The sequence below is a fragment of the Lissotriton vulgaris genome, chromosome 12 (genome assembly GCF_964263255.1).
Source record: "Lissotriton vulgaris chromosome 12, aLisVul1.2, whole genome shotgun sequence".
NCBI lineage: Eukaryota > Metazoa > Chordata > Amphibia > Caudata > Salamandridae > Lissotriton > Lissotriton vulgaris.
Window position 1 is genome coordinate 753,520,443 of NC_141700.1, and position 25,976 is coordinate 753,546,418.

Genomic DNA, 25,976 nt, shown 5'->3' on the forward strand with positions numbered 1-25,976 from the left:
CAGTATTGACCCTCAAGGGGACTCACAGGCCGGAGGCACAGGAGTCAAGAGGGGACCTTGAGAAATTTCACAAAGCAGCAGCCCACTGAGCACTCGGTGTGAGGAGGCCAGAGTTCTTTGTAGGAAATGTTGCCAGAGGTTGGGGCTACTTGGAGCCCAGTGCACTTGTTTGGGAAATGCCAACATGCATATGCACTTGCAAATGAACATTGTGCAGAGGAGTATGGGTATTGCAGCCCTCACAAGGGATTCCGACCTCAAACTTGGTAAGACGGCAGCTCAGACCTCGAGGGACTTGGAAACCCACCTCCTGTGTTGCTGGAGTCTTCGGAGTCCGTGGGAGCTCAGGAGCATCAGACCAGTCAGTCGAGATGTGGTACCTGCGGTTGCAGGGAAATGACTCCTTCACTCCAAGGGATATGTCTTTGGTTGTCCTTGATGCACCCAAGATCCTGCACAGAGCCTGTATGGTGCACGGGCACAGACAATGCTTTGGACAGAGTGAGAGATGAAGTCGGGCCCAAACAAAGTCCAGCGAAGTCCACAGTGTCCAGACGGTCGAAGGTCAGTTGTTTCTTGATCAGAATCTTGTCCACGTTGAATCTAGGGTCCTACAGCCAGGTAAGCCCTTTTGTATCGACGGGAGAAGGTTGGACAGATTCAGGGGACCCTCCCAAGGGAGGGTCTGGACAGTGGGGAGGCTCCCATGTCCTTTGTCCAGTTGCGCGCCAGAGCAGGGGTCAACGGGTCCCGGGACTGGTTTGAACTGGACTATTCACAGGGACACCTCATGCAGACTTTCGGTAACTGGCAAGTGCACCCACCCAGGCCTAATACACTAAATCCTGTCTGGGAGGTGGTCATTCCTCCCTGTGACAGGATGCCTATTGTTCTACCTTCCCCTGCTCAAGCTTGGCTCAGAAGCAGGAGGGCAGAAAGGTGTCTCTGGTCGGCAGAAACCATTTCAGGCTGCCTGGAACTAGAAGGCTGGTACCGGGAACACCAGGGACCTCACCAAACTCGTTTCTGAGGTGTGGAATCATACCTTCCACACCGTTTACCGGTGTGGGGGTATGATTCCACAATGTTTCACACCAAACACGACAGAGTTACTTTCAGTAGTTTTAGAGTTGGTCATCACATGGTCGCATAATGCCACTGTATATGTCATAAATGGCTGCAGCACTAAAAACCGAGGAAAATGGACTCCGTAGGCTTCAGGGGTGTCCTGCTCATTCAGTGGCACCCTGCCACTTACAACCAAGCACCCTGTCTTCAGGATGGTTTTTAAGGCCTGCTATAGGGGTGACTGATAGGTTTTAAGTGTATTGACTCTTAGATATAGTATACCTATATCTTTATTAAGTGGTGCAAGCACCAACTTACATAGGCTGCAATGGAAAGCCTGTAGTTCCATTTTGCATGCCCTCTCATGGGTGGCAAAACCCATGCTTCAGCCCACAGGAGTCCTCTGGGCTACCTATGCCCTGGGTACAAAGGTACTATATACTAGGGACTGACAAGGGTACCCTAGTATCCAATCTGCAGTGTACCTAAGTACATAACATAACAGTTTTGGTAGAAAGCAGATGGGCTGGGTTCCTGATTAGCAGGATCCCAGTCAGACTAATCGAAAACAGTATCACATGAGGCAAAAAGTGGTGGTAGCCATATGAAGCAGATCCTACTTTCCTACAACAACCATGCCGTGTTTATCCAAAGCCATTCTGCTTTGTGGGTTCTCTGTTGTTTATGCAGGTTGTTGCTATGCTTCTTCATTCATTTTGCACAGAGCTTAGCTACCAGCCTTGACCCGCATGCCATGTATTTAGCAGCACAGGAAATGGCCAAGGAGTATGCATAAGGTGCAGAAGATCACCAGAAGCAACACACTTCAAGGTCCTTGAAGGCACCTGAGAAGAGTTCCACGTGTGCTCCCCCCTCACATTTTAACTTTAACTTATGGACTTCCGGTTTTTGTGCCTCTGTTGTAATGTGGGACCCCCTTAATGGAACCCCGCTAACATTTGGTAAGGGGCTCAGAGTCAGTTGCTCATTGCACATTTGCACATGCTTGTGCACACATGAAGGCTGAGCGAAGAAGACTGTTAGTCAGACCCGGTCCTAGGATGCATGATTCCGGTCCAGGAAAGACATGGCTTGGCAGTTCGGGCTGGACTGTTCCCATGAGGCACAGGGTCAAGACTGATTTGCATATGGCCATGTCTGAACTGGGGTGGCTTGGTGAGCAAAATAACGATGGATTAAACCCAGATCTGTGACTTGGGGTGAATGTTTTGCCATTGTGCAACATTACGTCCATCATCTTATGTATTCAGCCAGGTATCTGCACCCAGGTAGCTCTGTGGTAGATGGGGCCCAGTCTAAATTACAACATTTCAGTTGAGGGCTGAAAGGAGCTGCCCCATTCCTTATTGGTAAAGTTTATAATGAGCTGTGTTTCACTTTGTGCAATTAATGTTTAAACTGTTAACAACTGTAATTTTAGATTGAACCACTGAACAAGAATTAGAAACCCTGCTACTTGTATAGATTCTCCTGGAACTGGAATTCAAATTAAGCCCAGGCTAAAATTATGATACACATGCATAATCTCGGTGATTTAGCATTTTGTAAAAATTTCTAAAATGATGCCATCATGCCGCTTCATCTAATAAGGCAACTTTTGCAACAAAAATTTAGCATGAGCATCAGGGTACAATGTGAACCACCAGAATGCAAGCAGCTACTGTTTGCAGCGCTTGTGTTTTTTGCGCTTTTTTTTTAGCACAATAGGTGTCCTTGTTTCCAAAATAGATGGAAGCACGCACTTCATGCTAAAATATAGCACCAAATGCCAGTTTGCATTTTGCGTAATTACATATAATTTTGTGAAATTTTTCTAAAATTTCACACAATTGTGTAAAAACAAATTCCACAAATTTACACACAGATCTGAGCTTATTTTTACCAATAGCTCAGTAATCCTTCATATAGTTATGTAAAAGCATATACCTCTGAGACAGCTCTTACTACATTTAGTCCTTTCTGCTACCTGGTACAGTTAGTTACTTATTTGTCTCTGCTACTTGGGAGACAAAGCACCCCAAAAGACAATAGGCTCATTCCAATGGGATAGGCATCTCCTGCTATAGGAAGAAGGCAGGCTGCCATCTTCAAGACATCACAAGACACTCCCTTTTAATTAAGAGAGGAGAAGCTGCCAGTGGGGATAAAGAAGAGTCTTACCTTAGTCTCTGCAACCCAGCAGTTCACACTGTTGAAGATTTTAATAGGGAAGACTCCAGGCTTCAGTGGGAAGATACAAGATCAGAGGATAAAGTGCTCTGATTCTGAAGGCAGCTGCCATGTTGAATGCTACCCAGAATGCTTTATGGGGTGGGACAGACCCTAGGCTGGTTCCATTAGTTGCAATATGGGATAGAGGGATGTTGTGGTACCATTAGATGAGTTGGGTCACAGAAATATATACCTCCTTGCATACACCCCTGCATAGGCAGATAGACCTGAGAAAGCACCTGGAAGGGTTGAGGACAGACCAGCAAGACCTTGGAGGGAGTACCAACTCCATCTTGTACTCGTGAGCTTTGTGGACTCTCTCCAGAAGTCGAGGCACCAGCTTTCCAAACCTCCCCCTAGCCCTGTAGGCCTTGAAGGAGAGGCCCTGCAGACTTCTGTTGGGCTGGTCTTGATGTAGTGTCTTGAGGAGAGGCCACTGTGGGCGGTTGCAGTTGAATACTGTCACCATGCCTGATGCTGTACACCTTGGTGACTGGGGAGTGGCGGCAGAGTGGGCGATCTGTCGTGGGTGCTAGAGACTGTGAGGAGGATGGAGGAAAGGATTCAGGGACTCTGTTGGGCAAGAAGGTCCCAAGCTGCAGGCACTGATGTCTGGGGTGGTCCAAAGGAGAAAAACCCAGAAAACCTCAGGCAAGCACCCCATCTGTGTATCGTAGTCAGAACTTGCCAATTATGTGGAGCTTTTGGAGAGCCACATGACTCATAAAATCACACCCATGATTGCATTTGAAAAGATAAGGCCTTTTGAAGCAGGTTTAGGTAAAAAAAAGTGTCAGTGCTATTATGGACCACTGAGATCTCGCCCCCTCGGTGCCATAATGCATGGGGACTCTGCCAATTCAGTGCTTAGTTTGTAAAAAGGTGCCGGGGCCCTTGTCAGAATGTCACTGCAGATGGCACCACCCATTGTCACTGCCAATCACAGTATCAAAACAACTACTAACCATCTCACTCCTACAGGTGTGACAATTCAGACTATTCCAGGCTCTCAAAGTTATAGGAATGGCTTGGGCTACAGGTAGTACTCCTTTTTAACATATATTGAATTAATAAACAACAGTTGTTGTGCTCACCTCTTAATCAAACAGACAGCGCCACCATGTGGCATATATCACAAGTGCCGGTGCTGACAATTAAGTGCTGGTGCTGAGCACTGGAAACCACAGGCTCAAATTAAGCAGCTTGCCATAATCTATGTCTATATGCCTGCCACTGAGGCCCATAGGGCCTGAAGAATGGCTTCAAATCCAGATGGAAGTTCTGCGGTTTTCCATGAAACCGTGTGGGTTTCCCTGCGGGCAGTGGGACCATCATCTATCATATCTTCACCCCTAGACTTGCAGAAAGAGGCAGTAGATCTGAGGAGGTTTGCCGGCTGAACCACCTGACTCTAAAGGCAAGTGGCAATGGGGTCCCTAGAGAAGTGGTGAAGTGCATGGGTGCCTAACAGTTGGACAGGGGCATTGAACCAAGGTAAAACACCTCCATAGTGCTGCAGGTAAGTGGGCATTAGGGAGAGAACATTGTTAAACTCCCACTGAGGCAGGTGTTAAGAAGGAAAGAACAAGTAAAGCAATACTGACACAGATGAATCAAAAGGAGTGAGGTACACATCTTTTCATTTTAATAAAACTCATTTCTCCAGGTTTCTAGGCACTTGATAAACAAAGCAGCTCACAGGTTGTAGAGCAAGATCCCTAAATCAAAAATGTTATTATCATTCAATTTAATGGTTAGTTCTAAAGAGGACAATTTATGTTTGATAATGGTTTAAGTCAGCCTAGGTGTTGCTTGAGGTCTCTTTGGACAAGGACTTAAAATTTATGCTAAAGTCTGTAGTCTTGTGTTACTAACTACTAAAAACATGGTTGGAAGCCTTTCTTTTGAACTGTGGCACAACTAACAAATCCTGGGATAAGAGTTAAGACTAAGGGTTGATTACGATGTTGGTCGGAAAGGCTCCGAATGGCATTCGGTTCATCCAAATCCAATTCGGAACCAGTCTTTCTGACAAATTCAGAAAGCCTGCCGACCGACCAATTACGATATTCTGAAACCATTCCGACTTTCTGACTCCGTTCCAAACGGCATTCGGAGTAACCGAGTCATTCGGAACCAACTTGTACGGGTCTACGGATCACGTTTCCGAGCGACGTATTACGATGTCAGATTCAGACAGCCTTTCCGAATCGGTTGTTCCAACACTGATAGGCTGTCAGAATCCGACTTTGGGGGCCCCCACCCAGGGCCCTTCGAATGGGGCCCATGGGGGTGCACAGTGTAGCAGGCACCAAGGGATGCACGATTTTCCCCACTTACCTCTTTTTTCAATGGGAGCCTGTGTACTCGGTCGGAACACAGGCTCTCTTTGAAGTCAATGGGAGTCTGACTGAACGGTGTTCCCCTTTGTGACAGGCTCTGAAAATATTTTTAAGGGCAGGCAGTGCCCTTAAAAATTGAAACGGAAACGTTTCATTTTAAAAAAAATTTTTTTAAAGGCATCCCGTTTTCCTTAAAGGAAAACGGGCTGCAATAAAAAAAGAAAAACTGCTTTATTTAAAAGAAGTCCTAGACATGGTGGTCTGTTGAGACCAGCAGGCCACTTTACCTGGGAGGGCCTGCCATTCCCAATGGGCTCGCAAATTGTGGGAGGCTCATTAATATTCACGAGCCTCGCAATTTGCGACCCCATTGGGAATCGCAAACAGTGTTAAACACACTGTTGTACATCCAGTTTTGCGACTCGCAGGTCCTTCCAGCCCACCCTTAAAACACCCACTGCCCATTACAGCCAGTCCGGCCAAAAAAATTATGGCAATGCTATATTTACCAACATTAAAATACCCAAAAACCTATGAAATATGGCAGCAGTAGTTAGTAAACAAATTATAACTTGCGCCCACAACATGTATTGCTTATGACCTCACATATTGCATTGGGATACTCAGTAACTTTAATAATGCTGTTGTTTACATCTAATGAGTGATCTCATCAAGGATGTAATTTAACATGTCATGAGTGATGTCATATGTGAGGTCATAAGTACATGATGGAGGCACGTTATCGTTAGTTAGTTGACTAAACTACAACTGGCTTATGTCAGTGGTTTTGGGGCATTTTAATATTGGTTCTTGTCTCATTTCAACACTTAACTATAACATTACTTTAACCTTTGGTTTTGGAGTGAATTGCTAGGGTTTTTTCTTTTGTAAGTTAAGGTCTTAGCATCTAAAATAACTTTGATGTCACTTTAGCCTTTCTTTTTTCTGTGAATTTCAGTTTTTTTTAATCATATTCTGAATAGGCCCACCAACATAACCTGTACCAGAAGCCAACCCCCACTGTGCAAGTTTGCCTACCAAATTGTTACTGTTTTAAAAGTAGGGAGCTGTTAAACGTTTGAAAAGATAGGTAGGGTGGATAAACAGATGTGGATGGTTTCTTTGTAGATGATGGCGATTCCACAGTCGCAGTGTGCTATCTTGTAGCCGTTGGGCATGGCCATGGACATGCCGGGCGTGGATGCCGCACTGAGCGAGGTCTAGGTAAGGAAGATGACATCGGGTTGAGGGAGGTGTTGGTGTACCAGATCTCAGTGGCGTGTTTGCATAGTGACGGGGATTTGAGCAGGAGGCAGTGGTGTTGTCCTTGCACAGTCGTGGTAGGCGCAGTGGTGGCGGATGCGTGTGCTAGTGTTATGGAGTCATTAGAAAAGAGATAGCGGCGGCAGAAGAAGTGTCATGGAGCATGGAGAGGCGCAGCAGCAGATGTTGCAGAGTCTGGGATCCAAGCTATGAACTCGGCACTGGTGAAGTTGTGAGTGGTGCGAGAACCAGGGTTCCTGGTGCTGGGCGTGGACAGGCGCAGACGGGCTTGCCTTTGATGCACCTTTGGCACACCTGCGGCTCGGGCGCGCTGCGGTCTTCATTAAGTAGGTCTTGGGAGCATCGCTGGGTTAGCAAGAGGTGGAAAGCAGGAGGGAGAAGCAGTGGCAAGGCAGAAAAAACGAGCGCTCCGTGAGGCCGAGAAGGGAATCAGTAAAGAAATGCTAAGATTACAACAGTACAACAAGGATAACAACGACAGTGGTAAAGCAGAATGAGAGGCCATACAATGTTATGGTTACAACAGTGAGCAGCACACAGCAGTGGACAAAAGAAGGGGTACAGCGGGAGAAAAGAAGTGTTCGCAGTGAGATCTAACAGAGGACAAAACAAACATTTACAACAAAAAATAGTAGTGGTAAAACAAGTGTTACAGCGAGATTGACAGTAGGCAAAAGGGTTACATTGAAAATAACCGTGGAAGAAATTAGAGTTACATAGAAATTAACAAAGAACAACAAAAAAGGTTACAGCAACAATCAATCAATCAGCATTTCAATAGCGCAGCACTATATTCCCTAGGGGTATCTGGGCGCTGAGGGTGCCGTGTCTCCTTGAAAAAGCCACGTCTTGAGTTTCTATCTGAAGCGCGCCAGGGAAGATGCCATTTAGAGGTGAAGGGGCAGGTCGTTTCAGGACTTCGTGAAAATGGAGGAGGAGGAGTGGCTCCAGCTGTAGTGGCTGCAGGGGGGTGCGAGGGCGAGTGAGTGAGTAGGCTAGTCCTTGATCATGGCTTTGAAGGCTCTTGTGAGGATTTTGAACTGGCATCTCTTCTGGATGGGGAGACAGTGGATATTTCTGAGGTTGGGTTGATGTGGGTCTGTTTCGGGAGGTCCAGGATGAGTCTTGCTGCAGTGTTCCTTATGGCCTAGAGTTTTCAGAGGGCTGGGTAGAGATTCTGGCATAGAGGGCATTGCCATAGTCAAGATGGCTGGTGAAGAGGTCCTGCGTGATGGTCCTTCTGGTATTGACTGAGATCCATCTGAAACTTTTGCAGAGAATACGAAGGGTGTGGAATCAGGAGGAGGTGACTGCTTTGACTTGTTGTTTCATGGTCAGTTGGCTGTCGAGAATGATGCCCAGGTTGTGTGCATGGTCTGTTGGTGTGGGTGTTGGTCCGAGTTCTGCTGGTCACCAACTGTGGTCCCATGCGGAGGTTTTCGTCCTGAAGATTAGTACTTCTGTTTTGTCAGAGTTGAGTTCGAGGCAGTTGTCTGTCATTGGATTGGCTACATTGGATATGGCATTGAAGAAGTTAGTTTGAGCATTAGCGGGGTCCACTGGGAGCAAAAGGATAAGTTGAGTGTCGTCTGCGTAGGAAATTATATTGAGTCTGTGGGGTCTGACGACGTCCGCAAGAGGGGTCATGTAGATTTTGAACAGGGTGGGACTATGGGATGATCCTAGGGGGTGCCGCATATGATGTCTTTGGCTGCTGAGGTGAAGGGGGACATTCGATGCTCTGTGTGCGTACTGGGAAAAAAGGTGTGATCCACTTGAAGGCGCTTTGCTGTATGCCGATGTTGTAGAGTCTGTTGGTGAGGGTGTGGGAGGTGAAGGGGGACATTCGATGCTATGTGTGCGTACTGGGAGAAAAGGTGTGATCCACTTGAAGGCGCTTTGCTGTATGCCGATGTTGTAGAGTCTGTTGGTGAGGGTGTGGGAGGTGAAGGGGGACATTCGATGCTATGTGTGCGTACTGGGAGAAAAGGTGTGATCCACTTGTATGTCTAAGTTGTAGAGTCTGTTGGTGAGGGTGTGATGGGAGACGGTGTCAAATGCAGCAGAGAGACTGATCAGGGCAGAGGTTTCTCTATGGTCAAGGAGAGTTCTGATGTCTGAGGCAGCAATCAGCATGGTCTCAGTGCTGTGGTTGGCCCAGAATCCTAATTGTGAGGCATCAAGTAGGTGGTTTTGTTCTAGGTATTCAATTAGCTCATGCTTGATGGCCTTCTCAAGTGGATGTATGATGGTACAACGCATACTGTCACAATGCATACCTTTACCACGCGGCCGTGACAACGCAAGTCGTTACCACGACTTTCGTTGGGGGCGCGGATTTCGAATAGTATAATTTACTATTCTATCACCAGTCCCTGTGGACCCTAGGGAAGGTGTTGGGATAGTAAATTAACTATTTGTAATCCTTTAGCGCCCTCCAGCGCAAGTCGTGGTAACGACTTGCGTTGTCACGGGCCCGTGGTAAAGATACCGCGTTGTAAAAACATAGTTTTACCTTCTCAAGTACTTTGGCGGGGTAGGGTAGCATGGAGTTCTGTGGGTAATTTGTGAGGTGGCTGGGGTCGGCAAAGGGTTTCTTTAGGAGGGGTCTGACCTCTGCGGGTTTCCATCTGTCTGGGAAGGTTACTGTGGAGATGGAGGTATTGAGGATGCTGATGAGCTCTGTGCTGATTCGGTTAGTTCAGAGGTTGAAGAGATGGTGGGGGCAGGGGTCAGTATGTGCCCCAGAGTGGATAGATGACATGATGGCTGTGGTGGTCTGTGTGGTGAGCGGGGACCAAGGGGTGATCGTATGGCTGGTGTTCGCTGGTTAGTTGAGGTTGTCGAGGCTAAAGCTGGTGGGATGGGGTTTGAAGTTGTTGTAGATGGTGGCAATCTTGCTGTGGAAGTGGTCCGAGAGCGTGTCGCAGAGTTCTTGTGAGGGGTGTATGGTATTCTCTGCTGCTATTGGGTTGGAGAATTCCTTGAATATTTTGGAGAGTTCCTCCGTGTGACTGGACTTCAAGTTGATGCGAGTGGTGATGGCTGATCTCTTGGTTTCCTTGATGCGCTGTTGGTAGTTGCTGAGGGCTGCTTTCTGGGTAGCTCTGTCGCAAGGGTCCTTGGTGACATGCCATTGTTTCTCTAGCTGGTAGCAGTTATACTTTGTGGCTCTGAGCTCTGGGGGGTACCAACTGGCTTGTTTTAAAGTATTGTTGGCTTTTGCTGGTTTCAGTGGGGCAACTTTTGTTGGCGCACTTGGTGATCCAGGCGGAGAAGTTCTCGATGCCCTGGTCAAGGTCCACTGAAGTTTCAGGTTGTGCGGTGCTGAAGGCCTGTGTCCATTGAGTATAGATTGCCTTGCCCAGCTGTGGAGGGTGGCACTGTGGTGCTTGATGCTGGTGTGCTAAGCGTCGGAGATGGTGAAGAGAATGATGGCATGGTCAGTCAAAGGGGAATTCAGTGATGCAGGTGAATATGATTCTGTCACTGGAGGTGAAGATAGCGTTGAGTGTGTGTCCGGCTTTGTTCGTGAGTTTGGTGATCAGTTGAGTGAGACCAGTGTTGTGGAGCGTCACTAGGAGGGTAGTGGAGTTGGAGTCATTGGGGTCGTTGATGTGGAAATTGAGGTCGCCAAGAAGAATGTAGTGGTGGGAGTTGAAGGCTATGGAGGCGATGAGATTGGAGAAGGCTTGAAGAAGGCTGTTCGGGGCCCCAGGGGTCTGTAAGCAAGGGTGCCTCTTATCATGTTCTTTGTATTGGTCTGAAGTCAGAAGCTGAAGTGTTCTATGAAACGCATTGGACCGTCGTTGGTGGCAGTGCGTCAAGGTGGTTTACTTGAAGAGGATGGTGATGCCCCCGCTGTGTTTGTTGGTCCAGTCGCCGTGTATCATCTTGTAGCCGTCAAGAGAGGCAATGGCGGTGTCGGGATTCAAGGAGGGGAAGAGCCACATTTCGGTGATGAAGGCCACATCAGGGGAGAGGGTAGTGATGGTGTCCCAGATTTCCGTGGCATGTTTGCAGAGGGAGGGGACATTGATCAGGATGCTTTGGAGTGGTTCAGGGCTATTCGTGGTCTTCTGAGCAGAAGTGTTGTGGAATTAATCGCGGGTTGTGTCACTCGAGAAGCGTCAGTTGCGGCAGGTGAAGGGTCCTTTGGTTGATCGCAGGGAGGAAGTGAAGCAGATGTTGCTTCATGGTCCAGGTACAGGGGCTTCTTGGCGGTGTACCAGCTGGTGATGGGTGGCAGGAGGTCCTGGTACTGGGCGCTCTCCAGGGATGGATTGGCACAGACGGGCACAGATGGGCTTGCCTTTGAAGCACCTCACAGCAGCAGGAGCAGGAAGAAAATTGCAGGAACGGGAAGGGCAACACAAACGGAGGGTACAACCCAAAATAAGATTGGCCAAATGAACCCAAATGGGTTACATTAAAGGCAAATGAAATTTGTTAGAACCAAACAAGATTTTATTAAATTAGGCCACAAAAATACAATAAGAAACCCAACCTAGCACCAGGCAGACATGTGAGCACCAGCCTTGAACATGGGCAGTGGTCACTGATAGAAGGATCTATCAGCGTCAGGCTGGGGAGTGGTGCAAGACCAGAGGTCAAGGTTTGCTATTTGAGCCACGAAGTGGCTTCCATAAGTAGTCCTGGGAGGTGGGAGGGGCTGTCAGTGAGGTGGGAGGGCGGGGAGTTGGAACACCGGCAGGAAGAAAACGGCGGGAACAGCCGAGCAACACAAACAAAGGGTGGAATCCAAAATAGGCTAGGCCAAATAAAACCCAAACAAATTACAATAAAGGCAAACAAAATTGGTTAGAACTGAACGATATTAAACAAAATTAGGCCACAAAAAAAATACAACTAGAAAACCAACCTAAACAGAGGGGAGGAGCTGTCAGTGGCAGACAGGGGAGCGAAGCAAGACCAGAGGTTAATAACAATGGGAAAAACAAGCGTTTTAGCGAAATTTACAGCAGGCAAAAAAAAGTTTACAGCGGGATTAAAGGAGAAAAGGAGGGTTACAACCAGGGCACAAGTCCTAAAAAAAGAAGTGGGGGGACGCTGACGTCATGACAGGAAGTGACATCACGAAAGGAGGCTTGCACCATCAGACTAACAGACTAATTGCCTCCCCTCGCTCATCATAGAAGCCAGCGTGTGAACAGCTTTCTTTATGGGCTCCGATCTCGCCCCAGGGCGGCCAAAGAGTGAATGTGTGACTCCATTTGCTCCAGTTATCAAGCTCTTGGTAAAATAAATGTGGGTACGCCATCCACCCACGTGGTACCCCAACTCGAGCCCTGGTTACAACGAGAGAACACCGCAGATGACAGGTGCAGTGCGGCGGGAGCTCAGCGGGGAGCTGAAGCTAGGCAGCGGGGTCGCTAGCCCAGAGTCCTTCTTGTGGTTTATAACCATCATAGCTGATAGTCCAGACGATCCCTTCGAAGAATCAATGATTCTATTCAGAATCTCATCATATCTCTTGGTGATGTCTCCCCTGTTTCTGTCTTCTACCTTCTTAGCATCTCATCAGTTAATTCCAAGAAGTTAAAAGTAACATTTTATGATTTTGTATCTTACTATTCTGTTGCCCTCAACTGGATTGATAATTGTGCTATTACTGTAACATGTTCAGCCTTGAAAGAGCCCTTGACTTGCCAGCCTTTACACAGTGAAGCTTATGTTAACTGAGTTATTACACAGAAGAGTTGAATGACGTATGAGATCAAAAGCAAAAAAAAAAATATTCATAGAATGTTCGAAGAGGAACAATAAATATGTTCCAGAAAGACATTTTGAATTACATTTGTCTTTTGTTCTCTGGTTGTGCTTCAAAAGAAACTGTGTGATTATCAAACAAAATCCATGTATGCAAAACTCAGTTCTGTAGGCCAAACCTTTGATAGCAGATAAGCCAATTGTTGAGGTAAAAACCTGTTAAGGGGGTATTTCCCTTTTTCAAGCCTACAACCTACTGACACATAAATTGTCACATAGTACCTCACAGACAAAGGGAGCAGATGGGGTGATACATCTTTATGGTAGCTGATTTGTACCCTGGTGTTTCTGAGAGACCCCCTTAGGAGAGGTTCCAATGTGTTAAACACACTGAAAATGTTTGCAGTGTGTTCAATTTAGTTCTGTGTGCATGAAAATTCTTTTTTTTTTAAATGGCACTGACTGGGGATTCATTTGTTGAGTGGTAATGTTCTGCGCTTCAGGGGTCTGGGTTTCTTGCCACCGCCCTTAATCAGCCTTGGACTGCTTTGCCTCAAAACCCTGATAGTCAAGTGGTAACAGGGGATCTCGGTTTCCAGTTTGAGTGAGCCCAAGACACCAGCAGTAAAAAAAGCCCTTATTGATACAGCTGGGGCCCAGTAACTCCTTATTGCCGCCGTCCCCCTGAATCACATTTCTTACAGTTCTGTAATCAGATCTCTGTCCATTTATCCCTTTACACACCAAGCACATCTAACTTTGCATCCACTCAGAAAACAGTACTACATGTGGTCACACCTTTCCCCCTCATCCTCAAGGCAGGGCAAATTTAGCTTAACTGGGAATAGTCTATGTGTCAGGAAAACTACACAAACTGTTTCTACAGAAATAAAAGTTTGGGAATGCTGTTGCTGACACTGCCTGTACATTTGATTTCTGTCTCTAGGAGGTATTAAAGTTGATTTAAACAAAGTGACTGTCAGTGGCGGTTGAATTGTCGCTATTGGCGTTGTTTTGTAGCATAACACTCTGCAAGTATTCTTATTTCTCCTTTTCCTTTCTTGAAGGTATCAATTTTGCTTGCCTTGGGGCCTGCTGTGTGGACGAAGAGAACGCGGCGCAGCGCAACACCCCGGAAAAATGGTTGCTACCAGGTCAATGACAGTCGTGGAAATGTTGGACTTGCCTTCACCCACAGAAAGGAGCGATGACATTTCCAGGAAGGACCCTTTCTCTGACAGCATTAGGGGGCTCTGCCACCTGTCTGATAGCATGAAGGGACTCCTCGTGGCACTCTTTGGTGGGGGGGTACCAGCAGGCTTGGTGGCCCCATTTTCCCGGATGGCCAATGGTGCCTCCAACATCCCGTCCTTGGAAATCCTTCTCTTCCGTTGCCTCTTCCACGTCTCCTTCATCATATGCATGCACTACAAAAAACTGCCCATCTTCGGGCCTCGCGATTCCAGGAAGCAAGTTTTTATCCACGCAGCGGTGAATGTCATCTCCATAGGCTGTGCCTACTGGTCCTTCATGGTTGTGCCGGCGGGGAACGCTGCCACGGTACGCAAGGGCTCCTCCACCGTCTCCTCGACACTCTTAGCCCTGATGGTTGAGAAGGACAAGCTCAGTGGTTTCAACTGCTTTGGCCTGCTGGGCAGTTTGGTGGGGCTGCTGATCATCGTGGTGCCCAGTTTGATGGAGATGGATGCAAAAACCAGAGCAAATGACATCATCGGCTACATTTTGGCCGCCCTCGGGGGTCTGTCGCTGGCCCTAGGCCTGGTGAAGTTTCGCAGGCTCGACTTCAAGTCCAAGCTGCTGACCGCTGCCTTCGTGTTCGGGGTGGTGGGCAGCATCCTCAGCGGACTCTTCATGTTCATCATGCAGCGACCCATACTGCCACGAGACCCGCTCACCTGGACCTGCGTGGTGGGCATAAGCCTCCTGGCGCTGCTGTCCTTCATCTGTGCCAGCTATGCTGTCACCAAGGCTCACCCGGCTCTGGTCTGTGCCGTGCTGCATTCCGAGGTGGTGGTCACCATGGCTTTCCAGTACTACATGCTGTGTGAGGAGGTGACCCCCTATGAGATCATTGGGGCGTGGGTCATCATCGGCAGCATCTCCATCATCACAGCTCAGAACATCAGCTGTGACACGGATGCGGCCATCGACGAACAAGAATAATCACTGCGCCTGCTCCGCCGCGGCCTCACTCTACACCTGCATTCTGTGGAATGTAGTGATCTCCATCACCACCTCGGTGACATTCAGGTGCAGTAGTAGAATATCCCCAGTGGAGGCACAGTAAGTCTCCGGCAGCAGAGGGAAGTCAGCTGCAGCAGCAGGAAGGTATCAGCAGTAGCAGGGAGCCTTAAGCACCAGCAGGAAGGCGTCAGCAGCAGCAGGCAGGCGTCGGCAGCAGCAGGAAGTCTTCAGCAGTAGCAGGAAGTCTTCAGCAGTAGCAGGAAGTCTTCAGCAGTAGCAGGAAGTCTTCAGCAGCAGCAGGCAGACGTCAGCAGATGCAAGAAGTATTCAGCAGCAGCAGAGAGACATTTGCAGATGCAGGAAGTGTTCTGCAGCAGCAGGAAGGCGCCAGCCGACGCAGGAAGTCTGCAGCAGGAAGGTGCTAGCAGAAGCAGGAAGCCTTCTGCAGCAGCAGAAAGGCGCCAGCCGACACAGGAAGTCTGCAGCAGGAAGGTGCCAGCAGAAGCAGGAAGTCTTCTGCAGCAGCAGGAATTCTTTAGCAACAATCCCGGGACATCACTGGTAGCCACGTGCAACAGGGGCAAAGGAAAGTTATCAGCAGCTGTAACAGAAAGGCTCTGCAAGCAGGACGAGAATGCCACCAGCAGGAGCACCAGGATGGTCCCAGCAGAACATCATGAAGTCCAGCAGGAGCACTGGAGACCCCCTGCACTGGAAACATGAGGAGGGCCACATTGGGGGGGGGGGGGGGAGGAGGTGTTGAGTGGCACCAAGGAGGGTCTAGTCGCAGCACTGGGAGATCTCCAGTGGTGACATAAGGAAGTCCTTGGCAGCAAGGAATGAGCAGTGACTGCATGAAACAATTTCCTAAAGAAGGAGGGACAAGAAACTGTCAGAGACCAGAAAGAAGACAGGAAGGAGCGCGACTGCCCACTTCTCCTCTACCCCGCTCCTCCCACTGAAATAGATTCTCCCGCTTTCTTTGCTAAGTTAGATTGTGTTCTTTTTGCCGATGGTACAATGTGCATTAAGACCCATTCTACCCATCACCTAATCAAGGACTGTATCTTACAGCACAGTTTGCAGCTCCAACTGCTGTGGCGGCGCCACAGGCCCTAAATACAAGCCTGCATCTGTCTCCTGGGCCAATATTCTTTGTACCGTATATGCATATTTTACGTATTTATTACACAATATTTGGTCAAAGGTGTGTTCTTGTATTGGTCTTTGTTGAGTCAGTGTCAGATACTAAGAGCAGTAGTTGTCTCCAATTTGTTTTTTCTTCCCAGAGTTTGCTACTTTAGCTTTGAATGTCACTAAAAACTAACAAGTGTCCCTCTATGACTTATTCATAAATCGAACTCTATTATGGCTGAGCCGCATCAACAGTGCTGCCGGTCACAATGAAACTTGAGCTGCACTCTGTGCATTGGACAGCAGATGGCACTGTAAGAGCAGCGTTTGTTTTGAACTCTGCCAGGGCTGTTAAAACAGCAGAACTCCTAGCCCTGTGAAGAAGGCGCCAGTGAAAGAGAAGTGTTCGAATCCCACTAATGCAGGGTTCATTCAGCAACACTGTGCCGTAAGAGAACCCTGTATCTCATTTTATTAATTCAGAAACATTCCTATCATCCCTGTCCAGCAGGAGTCGCTATTAGAGCAGCACTCCCAGGTTGTGCCATTTCGGCAACACTACAAGCCCTGGTCTGCGGGTGCCACAAAATGAGCAGTGCCTGGATTTCCCTCCCAGGGCTTTCGTTCCTCACGGGGGGAGTGGGGGGGCTTTCAGCAATGGCCACGCGGGTCATTGCAAGATAAATATTTAATACTTTTGTCCTTATTCGGCAGAACTCCCAGCTCTGGCCTGCAGGTGGCACTGTAAGAGCAGCTAACCTTTTTCGTCACATGGAGCTGATATTGTAACAGCACTCCCGCACATAGCCTGCAGGTGGCACTGCAAGACCAAAGTTTGTTTCATTTTCATGTAGCAAAAGGTTCGAAATTCTGTCTGCCCAGTGGTAATGATGAAATATTGTATTGAACTAAGGAAAGTATTATATCCAGTAGAGTCACAAATATCTATGAACGGGTCAGCGCCAGTACTAGATTGCATTGACCGGGACAGCGCCCTGGGCGGAAAGAAAATTTGGTGCTTGTTGCGGAGGTCGTTGCAGTGTGAGGGCAGGAGGTGTGAGGAAGTGGGGAGGAGGGCAGGGGGTTGATGGGGTGCTAACAATGAGGGTACATTAAGAGCGGATTACAATGTTTGTAACAGGGCCAGGTTGAGTGGATGAGCAGCTGTTTGCATGACATTACATCAGGCCGCTCCCTGCTGCGCCCCTCTGAATATTGGTGCCCGGGCCTGGGCCCAGCTCGCCCGTCCCCAAGGCCAGCCCTGTATAGGAGTTGCGTCCACAAAGGACTTTTCCTGAAATATACTGAAATAGAAGTGCATTAAACTGACAGCTTTGGTAGCTTTTACCAGAGAAAAACAACAGTGGGAACCAGTGCTTAATTTGAGCCAGTATTTGCCGGTGGGGCCCACCAACGCTTATTTTTGTGGACCAGCACCTATTTTTCCTCATCCGACATTTCCTGAGAATAAGAGAAGGGAAAACACACAAAAGAGAAAGCTGGAGGGAAAACTGTCTCAAGAGGAGAAGGCAGAAACTTGCAATAGTGAGATAAAGGGGCAGGAGTGTCTGGCAGTCGATTAGAGAGGCCTGAAGTGGATTAAAGACTGAGCAGCCTTGGTATTCAGTGTGCTGACATTTAATAACGCTGGCCGCTGACTTCTGGGCAAGAAGCTAGGCACCCGCACTCATTCATTTGCAAATTAGGCACTGGTGAAAATGCAAGTCGGAGAGGGAGGTGGCTTTAGTGTAATACGAAAGCAGACACCCAGTGTACTTAGAAACATATTTGTTCCTGTTCATGGGTGATGAAATGAGGGCCAGCTCACCCCAAGGGTGGCAAAGGAAGTGTCCTAAGTAAGTGGGTTGGTCTAAACGGCTGTGGTTGGCTCTTAGGGCATAAAAGTGTACACTAGAATCCTGTTTGAAAGTCGTGCAAGATAACCACCAACAAAACGAATCGATTTGGCTTGTGTACAGTGAGAATATTTTCAGCATGGTTCACTAGTACACACCAGAGATTCAGCATACACAGCAGCACTGCAAGCTAGCCTAGGTCAAGAAAAAGTATTGGCAGCAGTGCAAGATTCTGCAACTCACACAGAAGAAGTACAACACAGGTGTGTGTTTATACACACACCTTATAAGTGCAGCAATGGTGCAAGGTTACCTTACTCACATGGAACAGGTACAACACAAATACACAAAGAGACAGTATGTGCATCAGCGGGGCAAGGTTCCCCAACTCACACGAACAGGTACAACACAGGGGCGCGCACATACACACATAATAACTGCAGCCACGGTGCAAGACTCCCCAACTTACAAGGAACAGGTACAACACGAGTGCACACAGACACAATGAGCCTCATTTATGAGAAATGACGCATCGCTGCGTGAAAGCAGCGATGCGTCACTTTTCAGCACGTACTCCTTGCGACATGATTGATGCGTCATATTTATAATATGACGCATCATGTCGCAAGGAGTTACAGATACGTCAGTATTTCTGACGTATCTGTAAGCGCAAAAGTGACGCATTGCTGGAGTGTCACAACTCCAGCAATGCGTCCTTTCACACGGGGCAAGCCCCGTGTGAAAGGGCCTGCGTCAGTCTTACGCCTGCTGTGAGGCAGGCGCAAGATTTTGACGCAACGGCGTCCTAAAAGTGACGCAGTGAAATCTCATAGATTTCACTGCGTCACTTCTACGACCCTTCCTTGCGTCAATACGCCCCCCTTGCATACATTAAACCTGGCGCAGGTATAATGTGGCACAGGGGTTTACAAAGTGACGCATCTACCTAGATGCGTCACTTTGTAAATATGGCGCAACAAGGTGCATTTTTTACGCCACTGGTGCGTCACAAAAAGTAACGCACCGGCGGCGTAAAAGTGACGCACAGCCTCATAAATGAGGCCCAATATGTGCAGCAGCGGTGAATGGTTCCCCAACTCACCCTGAACAGATGCAACACACGTGTACACTCGCACACACACAATATGTGCAGCAGCGAAGCAAGGTGACTACGACTACGTGGGACAGGGGAAACAGATTTTTTTGACTACTGGGCTGTGCTCAGTGCCTTCCAGCTCCTCGTCCTCAGCTAGAAGATCTGCCTAGCTCTCTGGAAATGGCCAAACCATACATGCACTCATACACCCACACTAATAGGCCACCCAGACCCCTTCAAAGAGGCGCCATCCACTGAAATCACCTTCTCTCACCCCCCCCCCCCCCCCCCCCCCCATACTTGCAACACTCCAGATATAGGCCAGGACATATGATTTTTCAAGCCAAGGTTACAGTAAAGTATTCTCCTTAAAACTCTACCCCCTATATTACAAGTTGATTGAGAAATTACATTTCCACGTTTCTCTAAATCTCACCCTCTAGTAATTACAAATGTATATGCATACAATCCGCACACTTGGCCGAATATCTCCCTACACTTACCAGCTAGGGTTACCACCTTTCTAAAAGAAAAAATCCTGCCAATTGTTATTGTTTTAAGAGTTTGCAAAGGTGATACTATATAGGACTGTAAACAAAATCGTATGTATTTGTTTGTAACATGACTTTTATGTCTTAGTTTATTTTCATTATTTTTCATGGATCATTAATGGAACTCTACAGCACATTTAAAAGTGCTTTCTAATTATATCTGCTCTTTAAGTAGGTTCAGATAAAGGCTAAAAATACTGGCTTCAGGTGAGTTTGCTTACATTTGTACCTGCGGGACATTAAATGTTAAGCTGTTAATGTTAAGCTGCATTTATAAAGCGCACTGACACCGGAGGTTTCCTGGCGCTACCGGTGATGCCGGTAGAAAATCGGTCATCAGGTGTAAACCCTACTACCAACTAGAGATAAAACTCGGCTTCTTCCTGGGCATTGTGGCGCTGTTTCGTCAAGAGGACAGGCCTGCAATCGGCTGCAAGCAAGCCATGCTTTGTAGGGAAGACGGCCCCCACCTGCCTTCTGTCAGGCCTCAGCGCCCTAGCGAAGTTCCAGCCTGGGATACAGTATTATGTGCATGTGAAATAAATCCTTACAGACCTGCTCTGCTTGTTCTTATTTCTTTACTCAAATAAAAGGCGCATTATGTTCGAGTATAACAGAGGGACTTTTGTATGAAATACGAGACCTCGACTGAAGAGAGGTGAAACAGTTCCACCCTGAGGCCATTGCTAGTACTGCAGGACGAGGTTCAAGAAACCAATCATAAGATGGCCGATTGTGGTGCGCATGCGACAGGAAGCGCGCTGACATGTTCGTGTGTTTATTCTTCCTTTAGGACTAGACTCATTAACATACACCATTTCCATACATGCCAATAGACCCAAATCAAGGATGTAGGGGAGTGAGGGGTTACTGCACACAAGGACACGCACACAGGGGGATAAGATAATACAAACACACTCTTTAGTTGGTAACTTGGACCGGAAGCCCTCCGTCCTTTTATTTATAGCCTTCTGGCCACGCCTGGCCAGAAGGTGCAACAATGTTTGTATGTGTTTCCGGGTCTCCCCCAAGACCCGTGAAACACTAGAGCGTTACATCCCTTCCCAACTTGGTATTTTGTCCTGAACCTTTGACACAGTCAACACGCAAATTCAGCCAGTCTTTGACTTGGCCGGGGATTCGGCCGGAGGTTGTGATGACCTTGACCCCGGGTTGTTGGGGGGGTCTGTGGTCCCATCCCTGGAGATTGTGGGGTGGTGACAGAGCCTCCATGTGCATTGTGATCAACGGCATCCTCCGGCTGGCTAACTACTTCAGGGTTTGACCTGTCATCAGACACCACGGTTTCAGGCATGGATGGTATGCGTTTGAACCACGACACATTTCTGGTTACCTCTTCCCCGTCTCTTTGTGCCGTCACTGCAGTGCCTTTCGTTGCTTTGATGGTCCACGGTTCTGCTTCATACGGGGTACGGAATTTTCCACCAGGCCTCCGCATTCGTATTAACACAGCGTCTCCCAGGCCTAGTTCTCTTTCTCTTGCTCGCCGTCTTCGGCTGGCTCATTCATTGGTCTTCCTCCGTCACTCTTGAGTGGCCGCCGGCACATACGGGTCAGGCACCCAGTCGTCAGCCATAGGCAGTAAGTCTCGCCTTGGTCCTGCGAACATTAGCGACCACGGGGATCTTTGCGTGGTGCTATGTTGGGTTCTCCGATATTCCCTCAGGAAGTGCTGGAGTGCTATCTCCGGGTCTGTCCCTTCGACAACGGCTATTCTCAAAGTCTTGTTAACAGTTCTCATAAATCTTTCGGCTTCGCCATTAGCCTGAGGCCATTGAGGCGTAACTCGATGGTGTCTTACCCCAAGGTTCCGCAGAAAGTCTTTGAATTCACTACCTTGGAAAGGCTGCCCATTATCTGTTTTGATCACTTGGGGAATTCCAAACAATGCAAAGATCTTGCTGAGTATCGGCTGTATATTGGTGAAGCTGGTAGACTGTGCCATCTCGACCACTGGGTATTTTGTGTAACTGTCTATCACCACTACTGTCACTCGGCCATCTGGGAAACTGCCGAAATCCATACTAAGCCCGGCCCATGGTGCCGGAGCTGGTTCCTCCGTGACGACGGGCGCCGGTGCATCCGGTGAACTGGTGAGCTGGCATGCCCGGCAATTTCGTACAACACTTTCGACATTTTCCTCCAAGTTGGGAAACCACACTTTCTCCCTCATTCGGGCCTTCATCCTTCGTGTTCCTTGATGACCATCATGGGCTAGCACAGTCGCCTGATCTTGTAGGGTGTTGGGGATCACTACTCGCGATCCTCAAAGTAAGAGGCCATTACTTGCTCTACTAAGCTTGTTGTGCACTTTCCAAAATTGTGATAAACGTGTGCGATCTGTCTCATTCCAACCACTAACATTGTGCAAAAAGTTCTCCCATGAGCTCGTTTCTATGGCTTCCTTGACTCTTGTTAGTACCGCGTCACTGTCATACTGGGCTACGATGACCTCGGCCCCTAGCGCTTGTGGGCACGACAGTTGAGACACCATATCGACAAATTCTTCAGTCAGTATTTCCTGGTCCATTGCCACATTGGTATCCACAGGGGGGTGTCTTGACAGGATATCCGCAGGGTTCTTTGCCCCCGGTCTGTAGACTAAGTCCATTTGATAGTGTTGGACCTGGATGGCCCATCTCTCGATCCGGTGGATGTGGGGCTGTCCCTTTGAAAATTGGTATCAGCCGCTGATGATCGGTGATCATCTGAAATGGATGTCCTGTTATATACAAGTGGAAATGATTGCAGGCCCATTTCACTGCCAGCGCCTCTCTCTCAATTTGTGAATATCTGGACTCCGTTGCTGTCAGAGCCTTGCTTGCAAACGCTAGGGGAACCCACACTCTGGGTTCTGCTTCCTGTGTCAGGAGCGTGCCCAGACCCACCGGGCTGGCATCCACTAGAATCTCTGTCTGTCTAGCTGTATCAAAATATGCCATCGTTGTACTATCTAGTAGCGCTGCTTTTACCTTGTCAAATGCTTCTGCTTCTATCTTCGACCATCGCCAGGGATTTTCTTTTTTTGTCAGATTCCTCAATGGCTCCGCTATGGTGGCTAACTGAGGGATGAAACAGGCACAATATTGTGCCATGCCCATGAAACTTCTCACCTCCGACGCTGTCGTTGGGGCTGGAGCACACTTGATAGCCGACGACTTTCGTGGATCTACCCTGACTCCTTCCGAGTCAAAAACGTATCCAAAGAACTCTATTGACTGTTTAAAGAATTGACACTTCTCTTTATGTAGCGTGACTCCAAACTCTGCCAATCTCCGCAGCGTGGCCTTCAACCTCCGATGGTGTTCCTCGCTAGTCTTGGCATGTATGAGTATGTAATCACTGACGTTTAAAACTCCTGATAGCCCCGACAGGATCTCCTTGATTGCGTTCTGAAAAATTTCTGCGGCTGACGTTATACCGAAATTGAGTCTCTTGTACCTTCTCAGACCTAGATGCGTTGAGAACGTCGTGATGTATGGACTTTCCTCCACCAGCTTCAACTGATGGTAGCCCGCATTTAGTTCCAGCTTGGAGAACCACTGGGCTCCATTCAGGTCTGTCAAAATATCATCCACTGTTGGCGTGAGATGTCTCTCCCTTTTTATTGCCTTGTTGGGCATCCTCATGTCAATGCATATCCGTATTTGGCCTGGTTGTCGAGGTTTCTCTGCAATCACCATGGGTGACACCCATGGCGTCGGCCCTGTTACCTTCTCTATTACGCCTTGCTCCTCCAACTTTTTTAGTTCTTGCTCAACTGCCGAGCGAAGATGGAACGGGATTCTCCGATGTCTCAATGCTATGGGTTGTATCGCCTGGTCGATGTGCAATTTGACTGGTGGCCTCTTGATAGTTCCTAGCCCTTGAAACAACGACAAAACATCTGAAGGATTTCTTCTGTGAGTAGTGCTTTGACTGCATTAGCGAACGCAATTAACTTGAGATCTTCCGCTGTGTGGCTTCCTACCAACAGGTCCGCCTCCTTGTCAATCACGTGAAATGTGGTTGTCAGCTCTTGTTCCTCTGCTCTTACTCGTACAGTCATTTTTCCTTGCACCGGTAGCGGTGTCTTACTGCCATATGTTAGAATTCTGGCCTTTGACGGTACCAGCTGTGGTCTCGGTTTCTGTGCCTTATAGTGCTGAATGCCCATCACATTAATCGGGGCTCCCGTGTCCATGACTCCAGTGACTGTCCATCCATCGATTTGAATCTGGCACTTCGGCTGTGGCCTTCTCCTTCTCTTGAGCTCATTCACAAACGAGACGTAGTAGCACTCCTCTTCGTCCTCTGTTGATGAGTCATCCAGCCGCTGCGGGTATCGGGGTTGTGTTCTGGTTCCTTTCGAGTGTTGTGTCTCCTCCAGTGCAAGTTGTCTGGTAGCTTTGGTTGGTGTCTTCTTTCCGGTGTTTCCGTGTCCTCGGAAACTCCCTCTTGCACCACCCCTGCAGACACTGGCAAAGTGGCTTAGTCCTCCGCACTTGGCGCACGCCTTGCCACGTGCTGGGCAGCCATCTTGGTTGTGTTCCTCATACCCGCAGGAACCACATGGCGTGCGACGCTGCGTCCTGGTCGGCCATCTTCCTCGTCCTCCTCTGCCGCTGTTCCGCACGGCATCTATCCTCTCTGTTTTTACCGTGACCTCCGTGCTCGCTGTGTGGTTTATCGCAGCTTCCATCGCTGAGGCTTGTGCATCGGATAGTTCGTGAGACCTGGCCAATATCAATATTTCGTCCAGTGTTATTCAGGGTTGCCTCAATATCAGTGTCCTGAGATGTTTATTCTTGCGCCCTTGAATTAACTGCGCTGTCACCTCCTTCGTTTGATCATCATCTGGACATGTGCTTATTAGTTTTCTCAATCGCGCATAGAAAGCGTCCATTGCTTCTCCTTCGCGCTGTCTTGACTGTCTGAACTTGAAACGCTCATAATGGAGATTTAATTGTGGGTCAAAGTGTGCGTTTAGTGCTTGCACTGCTGCATCATAATCCGTCGCTACTCCAGTGTTTGGCAGATGTGTGAACAATTTATACAACTCATCCCCTCCAAAATGTAGAAGCAGAGACCTTTTTACCTCATTGTCTTTCTCCCTAGTTGCTGTGAAATAGTTGTTTAATCTACTCAGCCACACCGTCCATCTTGGTGCCGCCGTTCCAGGGTCAATCAATGCACTAAACGGCGGTATAGGGTTAATTTGTGAGTGTGGGGACTGCTGGACTACTGGTCCAACTGCCTGCTGTGCTGCCGGCCCTTCCGCCTGCATCGGGGCCACTGCCGCCAGGGCTGCTACCTGCTGCGCCCCTCCTTGTTCTGCATTGTCCACCATTGTTGCTGCCGCTGTTTTACGCCTTTTTCCCACACCTCACTTGTCAATACCACTTCTGGCTGATCTCTGCACTTTGCGTTCAGGTATGTTATTTCTACCCCCAACGTCTTTCTCACTGTGACTCTATACTGGCGCTTCTCCTTGATCACATATGTCACTGTTTATTATTATGTTTCTTTTTCTTGGCTTATAGAGGAGTCAGCTACAAATTCTTCATTTGCTGGTGTCAATGCTTGTTTGTTCCTGTGCCTCTTTGTTCCCCACGGCTTGCGGCTTGCTCTCCGTCCTGTGGGCACCTCCTTACTCCTTCGTAGGACCTGTCGATGCACGCGGAGGCCTCTTCACGCGTCTCCGACGCTGGGGCTGGCCTCGCGCTCACTGCACATGCGCACACCACGTGGCTTTCCGGCCAGGCCTCTGCTACAATCGGCTCGCTCTTCGCCGCATCTCCCTCCGTCCTGGGCTTTGCTCACCGGTCCCTCACGCAGCCCTTCACACGCTGCTTCCCGGGATAGCTGGCCCCACGACGTTCACGGGTGACGATCTCCTTCCATCCTTGGCCCACGTGCAGACCGCCGGCCACGCTTCACAGCGGCACCAGTAGGGCTCCTTTCTCCTCACTCTTCGGGTTCATACGGCAAATTAATCCCACCCTCATTGCCAGTGTAGGGGAGTGAGGGGTTACTGCACACAAGGACACGCACACAGGGATAAGATAATACGAACACACTCTTTAGTTGGTAACTTGCGAGAGCTCAGCTGTGTACATATGTTAAGTCATTTACTTTTTTTAGACGGTTATGGGCTTTTTTCCGTCTGCTCTTCACGCACTACCCATTTACCCACTTACACCATACTCTGTAACGTAGAAATTGAGGCAGAGCGCCCCTAGCATCTGAAATCTTTAAAAAACCCTGTACAGCTGGCGTCAACTTGGACCGGAAGCCCCGAGCGACCTCCGTCCTGTTATATATAGCCTTCTGGCCACGCCTGGCCAGAAGGTGCAACAATGTTTGTGTGCGTTTCCCGGTCTCCGCCGAGACCCGTGAAACACTAGAGCGTTACGAAAGGAGACTCCTGATTTCTGAGGCAAAAATGGCTTTATTTTACCTGTCTCCCGCCCTGAAA

The 25,976-nt window shown here is 48.5% G+C and overlaps 1 protein-coding gene across 1 annotated transcript; it reads left to right on the forward strand.

Annotated features, from left to right (window-relative positions):
• The first annotated feature begins 13,748 nt into the window (after positions 1-13,748).
• On the forward strand, positions 13,749-16,064 carry LOC147678588 (solute carrier family 35 member G3-like). The gene has a single exon (XM_086946605.1). It carries the CDS (start codon positions 13,797-13,799, stop codon positions 14,838-14,840), a length of 1,044 nt encoding a protein of 347 aa, XP_086802731.1. The 5' UTR covers positions 13,749-13,796; the 3' UTR covers positions 14,841-16,064.
• Positions 16,065-25,976: the final 9,912 nt, after the last annotated feature.